The sequence below is a fragment of the Metopolophium dirhodum genome, chromosome 1, assembly GCF_019925205.1.
Source record: "Metopolophium dirhodum isolate CAU chromosome 1, ASM1992520v1, whole genome shotgun sequence".
Classification (NCBI taxonomy): Eukaryota; Metazoa; Arthropoda; class Insecta; order Hemiptera; family Aphididae; genus Metopolophium; species Metopolophium dirhodum.
In genome coordinates, this window is record NC_083560.1 from 141,353,121 (window position 1) to 141,363,837 (window position 10,717).

General features: G+C 29.5%; 2 protein-coding genes across 3 annotated transcripts; both read left to right on the forward strand.

The window, feature by feature from the left end:
* The first annotated feature begins 412 nt into the window (after positions 1-412).
* LOC132936146 (zinc finger MYM-type protein 1-like) lies at positions 413-4,738 on the forward strand. Of its 2 annotated transcripts, none has more exons than XM_061002834.1 (11): positions 413-1,124; positions 1,206-1,277; positions 1,394-1,639; positions 1,703-1,821; positions 1,925-2,046; positions 2,220-2,588; positions 2,689-3,182; positions 3,254-3,412; positions 3,515-3,719; positions 3,891-4,198; positions 4,416-4,738. In XM_061002834.1, the coding sequence occupies exons 1-11, from the start codon at positions 993-995 to the stop codon at positions 4,530-4,532; spliced, it is 2,343 nt and encodes a 780-aa protein (XP_060858817.1). In that variant the 5' UTR covers positions 413-992; the 3' UTR covers positions 4,533-4,738. The 2 variants fall into 2 exon arrangements, with proteins under 2 accessions (XP_060858817.1, XP_060858820.1); XM_061002837.1 differs by having other exon boundaries at positions 2,430-2,588.
* A 2,131-nt stretch (positions 4,739-6,869) lies between these two features.
* Positions 6,870-10,292, forward strand: LOC132932908 (uncharacterized). The gene is made up of 2 exons (XM_060999255.1): positions 6,870-7,180; positions 9,410-10,292. Exons 1-2 carry the CDS (start codon positions 6,870-6,872, stop codon positions 10,290-10,292), a joined length of 1,194 nt encoding a protein of 397 aa, XP_060855238.1.
* The last annotated feature ends 425 nt before the right edge of the window (positions 10,293-10,717 follow it).

Below are 10,717 nucleotides of genomic sequence, written 5' to 3' on the forward strand. Positions count from 1 at the left end.
GATATTTCGTCGCAGTGTAGATAAAGTTTAAGTGTATAGATTTGAACAACATTTACAATTCAATTCGTAGTGAGGTAAGAGCGGGGTGGCGGGGTATATCGTATACGTATGCGGCTGAGCTAGGTGCGCGCGGGGATATAATATACGTCACGAATCGGCGGCAATGATGATGAGGTGATGAGGATGAGGATGAGGTTCTAGAATCCCCTTTTTCATACTACTCGCGAAAAACACGTTTTCGACGTCCTAGGGTGGCGGAGCCGGTCGTCCGCTTCCCGACGTGATCGCGCCCCCCTTTACGACGCCCTTTGGAGGACGTCGAATCCGCGTTCGTAATTCGCCGGGACGACGAAACGGCTTAAGAGTCATAGATTTGACATCAGTTTTCAACTCAGTAGGTAGGTAGGTAGGTACAGTGGCGGTCAAACGGGGGGGGATGAGGGGGATAGATCCCCCCCCATGAATTTTTTTTCAATACCTATTTATAACAATTTATAATAAAGCATTACATATTGTTCTATTTTTTTTTCTAAAAATAAATTTCGATAGACTATATATGACAAGACTATAATAATATTATTATCTAGACTCAAGTTTAGGTACTACTAGTTACTACTAGGATATTATTATTGTTATTAATATTTAGTTGTTTACACAATATATAATATTATGGGAATCCCGTATTATCCTACTCGATGATTAAGAATTTTCAATAACAACACGCTCTACACATTTCCAGAATATTGCCGATACGGGCGATTACATTACGATCGGTAGGTATATTTTTCAATACTACGTAGTCGGTTGAAAACTTGAAACATTGATTGTTTATTATTTGTCATAATATTAGTTATCATCTATCATCGTCTTTCGTACACGAGTTTTCTACTGTGTGTGGTGTGTCCGTGTAGTGTACTAAAGTGTCAATTATACAGTCGGTGTTTTTATTATTGACTATTGTTTATTTTACATTTTTATTTTTTACCATTATTATGTCTAATAAAAGGAAAATTACTAGTTATTTTGATGCAACTTGCTGTACTTCTAAACGCTCGGTGTCGGCAGATGAACAAATAAGTAAGATCACTAATATCGTTACAGAAAATCAAGTTGTGGACTTAGTGGTAATATTTATTTTATTAAAATTAATATAAATGTTTTATTTATGAGGAAAATGGGAATTTCGATTAAAATTATTGTTCTAGACTGTTGATTTAAACGTTCATGACATTGGATCCTACATTAATAGTACCTTGACCGATGCTGATAGATATTTGGTAAGAATTACAACTTTTGTTAGTAATTTATTATTTATTGTTTAGATTACTTCCATGTGTAGTTATAACTTATAGTTCATTATTACCTTCAATTAATACAACTAAAATTGATTCAGATTCTTAAAGATGTGTGGATACCACCAGCTACATTTCCATTTCCATTACTTGATTGTAATGCCAAAAGAGGCTTAAAATTCAAACACCATTGGCTCAATGCTTATAAATGGCTGGCCTATTCTGAAAAATACCAAGGTGCTTTTTGCAAATACTGTGTTGTTTTCTCAACAAATGGTGGTATTGGTGGTCAAAAATTAGGAACCCTTGTATTGGAGGCTTTTACTAACTACAAAAAAGCTATAGAAGTATGTATATTTATAAACAAATTTATTGAAAATTTTATTTATAATTTTTCTATATTTTGATAGGTGTTTAAGAAACATGCAAATTTGGAATACCATAAAACTGCATTACTGAAATCTGATAACTTTTTAAATGTTTATTTAAATAAGAGTTCTTCGATTATAAACCGTATTGATAGTGAAAGGTACATACAAATAATAAGTATACCTATTTAACCTTTAATTAAATATAAATAGAATATAGATGTAAGAAATATATTTGAACTAATTTTTTAATTTAATTTTTAGAATGAAACAAATTGAAGAAAATCGAAAGCGTTTAATTCCAATCATTGAATGTGTGATGTTATGCGGCCAACAGGAAATAGCTTTAAGAGGTCATAGAGATTATGGTCCTATTTGTTTCAGTAGTATGTATATTATATAATACTATATAGGTAGCTTACAACTTGTTAAGGCTCAAGTAGAAAAAATAGTTAATGCCAAAATTGTATTAGACTGTTCAATACTTTAATAGGAGTAAATACTAAAGAATATAGTTTTTATTATATAGTTATAATATAATATAGTATTTATTGTTTAGGTGAATCAAATGAAAACGAAGGAAACTTTCGTGCTATCTTGAAATATAAAGCTAAAGATATAGATTACATGAAAACCTATTTAGAAACAGGCTCTAAAAACAAATATATTAGTAATCGAACTCAAAATGAGATAATTGAAACATGTGGAGATATTATTTTAAAAAAAATTGTTCAAATTGTCAATAAATCCGGTTTTTTTTCTGTCTTAGTCGATGAGACAACAGATGTTTCGGTAAAAGAGCAACTCACCTTATGTGTCAGATATTTAAGTGGATCTGGAGAAAATGTGTCTATGAATGAGAGCTTTTTAAAATTTATTGAAGTACAAAGTCTAACAGGAGAAAATCTGGCTACAGTTATTCTTAATGGTAATAAATAACAAGATTATTTTATTTTATAACAACTAGGTAACTCTTTTATTCATTTAACGTTTGAATTGTATGCATGTAAATTATTTTTAATTTTAAGGTTTGAATGCTTGTGGAATTGACTGTAATAATATGGTAGGACAAGGTTATGATGGAGCGAGCAATATGTCAGGACATTTAAAAGGTGTTCAAACTATTATTAGGGAGACATACCCTAAAGCATTGTATGTGCATTGTGTGGCTCATAGCTTAAATTTAGCTGTATCTAAAGCTAGTAATATTCTACCAATTAGAAATTGCTTGGGCGTTGTAGAAAAAATATACTGCTTTTTTAATTCTCCTAAACGCCAAAATGTGCTTTTAAATACAATTGAAGAAAGTGATCTAGACCCAAAAGTAAAAAGCTTAAAGCGGTTATGCGCAACAAGATGGGTTCAGAGGTATGAAGCTGTAAATGATTTTATAGAGCTTTTTAAGTTTGTAGTGGTGTCCTTGGAAACCATTTCTAGTTGGAAAGATACTAGTGCTACAGATGCTACTATTTTAATTAAAGCGCTTGATTCTGAATTTTTGGTGTCACTTCAAGTAGTAAATGTAAATTAATAATCTTTTAAATGTTATATTTTATTTATATAAATCATTTTAAAGAAAATAATTGTTTTTAGATATTATTTTCTTATAGTTTACCATTGTGTAAATTACTACAAAGTAAAGGCATTGACTTAAAGGAAGCTATAGATCTTGCAGGTGATAATGTTACAATACTTAAAAACTTAAGGAGTAATATTAATACAGAGTTTAATCAAATGTTCAAAAAAGCACAGGTAATTATGATTACTTTGATTGAAACTTAAATATTTTAAATTAAATTTGGAAGTGTAAAATTTTAATTATAAAACATTTATGATAATTTATTATTTGATTAGAAAATGGCTGAATTCTTGGATTTCGATATTAAAATTAAACGAATTAACAAGAGACAGATATATAGAGATAATTCTATCATAAGAAATGATGGTTCTACGCCTGATTCTGAGGAGTATTTTCGAGTATCCATATGTGTCCCTTATATTGACTTCTTTATAAGTCAATTGGAAGAAAGGTTTTTGGCTCACCGTAGTATTTTTAAAGGTTAATTTCCTATTTAAATAAATAATAGTTCAATACTTCATACTTGAATAGTTCTATTTTAAAAATTAAATAATCAAATAAAAGTAATATATCATCTAATTTTAAGTTATTTCAAATTTAATATATTTATTGCAAATTTAGTTTAATTGTACTTAATATTAACTTTTCAAGGTTTTCAATGTTTATTTTCAAATGATTTTGAATTAGAAGGTTTTGAGGAATTAGTAAATTTTTACCTTTCTACTGATATTGAAACTGTGAAAGCGGAATTGAATTTATGGAAAACAAAACTTTCACGCATAGGAAAATCTCCAAGAACAGGACTTGATGCTATAAAGTTCTGTAGACGTGAATTATTTCCTAATGTGTTTGATTTATTACAAATATTTTGTACACTTCCGGTATCAACCGCAACACCAGAGAGAATGTTTTCATGCCTTAAACGGTTGAAAACATATTTAAGAAATAGTATGGTAGAGGTAAATATTCTGTATTGCTGTGGTCAAATATTTGTACATATAATCTATTGGAATAAGTATTAAATTAATAGTTCAAACATAAAACACTATGTTTAGGACTAACTTTTTAGGTTTTGTTAATTTCTTTTGTACATATTTCAATTATCCTTATGAATTTTTGAAATGTCAATTTAATGCTTTATGCTTATATGTAAATTGTATAATTTTATTATTCTAGAGTCGTCTCAATGGCTTGGCCACTATGGCTGTTCATCGTGGGGTTATAAACATTACATCCAACGAAGTACTGGATGAATTAGCAAAAAAAAACAAAAAAATAGATTTACTAATATAATAAAAATATTGTTAATGCTATAATAGTATAATATATTTATAAAGTCGGTATACCTAACTAAGTTATAAATAAAGTTTGTATTTCCCATAATTGTATTAATTGATATTAGAATTAGACATAACCATAAATTATATTTTTAATGATAAAATTATGGATGTTAAAAAATTAGCCATATTATCCCCCCCCATGACAAAATCATTTGACCGCCACTGGGTAGGTAAGGCGTTGGTGCGGATGACCCGGGGTCGTGGTTTCGATGCCGGTAGCCGGGATTGAAGTTCATTTGCGGCAGCCGTGTGATTTTTGAATTTTTTTTTCGTATTTACCTTTTGCTATTACTTCCGCTTTATCATATTTAAGGACAATGTTATGATTTTCTCAAAATTCGAGTTTTACCGACCTAACGGACTCCGTTCGGCCTTGTTGAAACCAACGAAGAGTGTATATTGATCGATTTGACATACTACTTCGATGCTATTGCTTTTATCTACATTTATTAAGCAACATACCTAAATCGTTTGACATGGGCTCGATTATGTGGTTAAATATCTAATATACTATGTAGTAGGTACTTGATATATTACAGTTTAAAACACTGCTACAGATTATAAATAATAATACAATATTAATAAACAAAATATAACTTTATGTATTTAAATTCTGGCAGTTAAGTTGTATAATGATATGACATAATTTGATATTACTCAAAATATAGATATATTTTTTGTATAATTTAATTATTTATTCAATAAAATTAATAGATAAATGATAAATAACAAATTGATTAATTGTTAATATATGTACACAACTAATTTTGTTGTTGCGATGATGCTAAACGCATTATGTTTAATACTGGATTTTATTATCTAATATTTATTAAGAAGCTATTATACTTATTAACATATACCTATATACAAATTCCAATGTGTTGTTATTTAGTATGATATTGGCATGTCTGTGATACACTTTATTAATTATAATATTCAATATTAATGCTCAGATCACCACAGTAGTATTCATATATATATATATATATATATATGAACACGGAAGTACAAATGTCGTATTAACATTGAATACGAAACGCGAAAAGGTGGAAATAGCGTGTATATAGTAATACACAATATCGTGAATACGGAAACGCATCGTACACGAATGAAAGAAGATGAATCCACCTCGCGTACGTACAATGTCATGAATAAACCAGTAGGTACGCGGGCTATACAAACGTTCTACTATTAATTATTATTATGTATTTCAAAATTGTACTCACTGGTTTTGAAAAGCGCCCAACGCAGAACACAATACGCTAAGGAAAGCTAAGAAAGCTAAAAGCCTAATAATATTATATTATAAAGAAAATATGTTTTTCTGTGCGCTTGGGTTGTGTGTTGCATGGGCGTTCGTCACAAGATGACGTTAGATAACACGGGCGCGTTGCGCGTCGCTAAAGTTGTCCCCCGCACGCCACCACTCCACCGACAAACCCGTATCAATTAATAATGGCCATACTGTAGCATTGCGTGTAACGTTTATTATATTTTATTTATAATTATTATTAACCGTCCGACACGCATTCGATACGTCGTCCCTAGGTGTTATTTGTCCAAAGCCCTAACCTACCTACCTACGAATTGAATTGTAAATGTTGTTCAAATCTATAACACTTAAACTTTATCTACACTACGACGAAATATCGTTTAATTGGTAAATCGTACGAATCGTGTGTATTCTCACGTATCCGGTGTGTAGGTATTACCGTGTCTCCCGTCAATAATTATATATATATCTAATATATAAATGTGAAAATGAAAACCTTTGAGTGATATGTTCTCGGAAATTACTGAACCGATCGTTATGGTTTTTTTTTTTAATTGAAAAGCTCATTGCGGAGAAGGTTTAAGGCTTTTGATCGATTCTCTAACTTTAAAAACAAAGGCGTCACACTATCGCGGTTGCACCACGCGGTAGCTACCGCGTTAAAACTACCGCGCGGTAAATTCGTGTCACACGAACGCGGTTTAACGCTCTCAGTTGTACAATTTTCGTTGTCCACGTGGGTTGTTTGTAGTGATTATAATATAAATTATAATATCACAAGTTCGATTTTTATTAAAGTTCACCCTTCATCAGAAGTAAGAAGATCAAAAGTAAGTTCGATTTCCATTATAATTGATAGTAATTAACCTTAATTTATAAAAAAAAATCCTTTTTATATTTACCTACCTCATTTATAAGTTAACTAATACATTTAGTAAATAAATTTCAAGTATATTAATTTATTTAATATTATATATTTGAATAGTGTTAAATAAATGTATACAAATGTTTTGTAGGATGGATTACAATTACTATATGCGTTCTTTGCAAGTAATATCAATCGCAGAATCGTTTGGGTATTTAAATTCTTCAAGAAAAGAAAGAGAATTTTGGGTGCATCTATTTAATAAAAGCCGCGAAGAGAATGATCGTTTTAAAAAATTTTATTTGGACATAAGACAGTATCCACAGAAGTTCTTTGAATATTACAGAATGTCTATTCAATCATTAGATGAACTTTTGGAGAATGTGCGTCCACATATAACAAAGGAAATTACACCATTTCGCAATCCCGTTTCTGCAGAAGAAAGACTCAGCCTCACAATAAGGTAACATAAAAAATAAAAATAAATATTTATAATATATAAGGTATTATAGTAGACCATTTAAAAAATCTGATTTCTTTATTTATAATTAATACATGTTGCTTGTCATACATTTATCATAAAATAAAATATATTTTTTTAGTTTTCTACTGTATGTATGTAAATACTATATTTTTAATTTTTTTTCCTCAAATCATTAAAAATATAGTAAGTTAAATTTAAAGATATTAAAACAGAATATTTAATAAAATATTATAATAATACATAAATTATAGATGAATAAAATAAAAAAAAATAATTAAAAAATGAGGAAAAACTTTTCAAATTTTACTTACTTAATGTTAAAAAAAAGTGTTGTATAGTGTGGTGGGAATTTTCATCTTGACTACTTAAATTACTATGATACACATCAACGTTAGGAGAACCTGGATAGGAATGTAGTTGAGGCGATTGTTGAGGTGATGTATAAGAAGAATGATATGAATGAGAGAGATCAGTTTGAAAGTTTGGAAGAAATTGTTGATGATGATTATTTCTAAAATTGGCCAAGTTAGGAGAGTAATCATCGTTTTGATAGTAATTAAATTGATGTGGATTTGGTTTATGATGTCCAAAAGAAAGAGTCTGAGAAGGATTTAGAATATTTTTTACTGACTGCATAAATTGTATTTTTAGCTCTAATTTTTGGTTTTCGTTCATTTTTTTTTAAATCCGGTAAAAATGATAAAAGAAAGGATTTGTCAGCATCAAAATCTTCAAGTTTGTGTACGGGTGCGTTTTTCATCAAATGTAATAAATTTTTTTGAAAAGGCGTAATTTGTTTTTTTTTTTCTTTGTTGTTTTGATACTGACCCATCACATTCCTCGTGCACTGATTCCGCTGCAGACTCATCTAACTGACATTGCCTTTCATCACCGTACTCGTCTGTAGAGATCGCATTATCTGTAGAGCATGTTGGAGTCTCAATATTTCCAGTAGTTCTAATAAACATAATCATAAATAAAAAAAATATTTCTTATATAATGCGAATTATATCAGAATAATATGTTTCCTTACTTTCTTTTCTTTACAACAGGTTGTAAAAAAGATAATATGTCAGAATATGTATATCTTTTTGTATTCCTGGCTTCTGATCCACACTGAATTTTTCTTGTCTCATTTATGTCTCTGGTGTAATTATCTCTTAAATGTTTCCATATTTTTTTTAATTCTTCGACTATAAAAACATAAAATAATAAAATCTGTTTATTCGGAATAAACGCAAAAAAATTATAAATAAAATATGTGAATATAATATATCAATAGAATAATGTAAATAATTAGATGTGGATTTTTTAATTATATTAGATTTTGAATGGAGTGATGAATATATTGATAATATTTCGTAATAATTTTAACAATAATAAATAATAGTAAATAATACTAACAAAAATTTAAATAAATAATTATTACAAATTTTGAATTTCAATAAATAAGTTTAATAATATAATAATAGTAATTAATTTTAATTCAAATATTAACCGACAATTATTCGAATAACTATCTTTGAAATTAAGTCAAATAATTTTTTATTCTTATAATTTCTAGATACAATTTTGCACAACACTGGTGGGTAGTAATACATTTTCTATTATTCATTCAACAATTTTAGATTCTGAGCGGAGCGATGAATGTATTGATTTTACAATGTGTGTTTTTTTTATTTTTTATTTTATTTTTTTTTGTGTCTTTCATCACCTTTTAGGACAGTAAAAATGCTTGGATTTTCTTCAAAAGTACCTTTTCTGATAGGAATTGAATCTAGTTGGTACTTTGGGAGGTTAAAAGTAAAATTTTCGTTGGTACAATATCATTGGTGCAATGGGGAGGTCAAAATTTTAAATTCCCAGTAATTTTCAAAAGCGCCGTGAAAAAACAAATGAAAAATTAAAGAAAAAACGGAAATTTTTACCCAAACCAGATTTTCGACAAAATCGATTTTGGTTTTTGGTATAACTCTCAAAGAAATGACCGTAGATACATGAACTTTTGACTGAATGTTTATATTAGTATTTTCTATACACCATATGATTTTCAAAATATTTATGATTTATTTTGAGCTGTTTACGGACATTTTCTGTTTCCAATTTTTTTATGTTTTTTTCTAACCTACTGTACAGCGGAGCGACATCCACTCGACCCTCTTTTTTTTGCTTTGCTCAGAATATAAAATTGAAATAAATTTGTTTCAGATATTTATCAACGGTAACCAATTTTGTTGCTTTACAGTATGAGTTTTTATTAGGTCGGGGCACAATTGGTACAATTATTCGGGAAACATGTAGTGTATTATGGACTATCTTACAACCAAAAAAAATGCCAGATCCAAACAATCCCGATAAATGGTTGGAAATTGCGAACCAATTTTACATTAAAACTAATTTCCCCAACTGTATTGGAGCAGTTGATGGGAAACATATAAGATGTATCAATCCAAAAAATGAGGGAACTATGTTTTTCAATTACAAGAAGTATTTCTCGATCGTATTAATGGCCGTTGTCGACGCAGATTATTGTTTTACGACTATTGATGTTGGTGCCTATAGTAGAGAGAGTGATTCTACAGTTTTTAAAGATTGTCCTTTCGGAAAAAAACTTTATTCTGAAGAACTTAATCTGCCAGCACCAACTTGTTTACCCAATGTGACGGATTCCCCACAGCCCTTTGTTATAGTTGCTGATGAAGCATTTGGCCTCCATAAAAATTTACTGAGACCGTATCCGGGACGTGGACTCACAGATAAGCGGAGGATATTTAACTATAGATTGTCGAGAGCCAGACGAATTGTGGAATGTACGTTTGGTATTCTCGCTAATAAATGGAGAGTATTGCACACTCCAATACTAGTTGAGCCTGATTTTACGGATATTATTGTGAAAACTTGTTGTATTCTTCATAATTATGTGCGCAGAAGAGACGGATATATTTTTGAATATACACTTAGTAATCCTTTAGAGGGTATTCAAAACTACGGAAATGCAGGAGCTCGCCATCAAGGAATTGATGTTCGCGATTACTTTGCTGAATATTTTTTAAACGCTGGATCAGTTACTTTTCAACCCCGTATCATTTAAATTGTTTTTAAATAAAATTGCTTATTAATATTAGTATACAGTTTAATAACTAACAAATTATAATATTATAATTACTAATTATAATGTCATTACATGGATAAGTAATACCTAATATATGTATATGAATAAAAAAAAAAATTTTAAACTTACTCTTAAGTTCTTATTCTTCTTTATTATAACTTTCCCATTCGTCATACATGTTTGAAGCAATTTTGGCCCAGGTTTTTGCTTTAACATAGCGGTCCACCATATACTCTTTGGAATTCATTTTCCAAAGGCACTTTTCTTTTTCGACTTCCACAATAAAAAGTTCAGTGTCAAAAAAACTCATTTTGTATAAATTGTTAATATTTTGCACTGAAAACGCGCGTTGCTACCGCTGTAGTGTGATGCATGTGATTGAAAACCATGGGTTTTTATTTTGA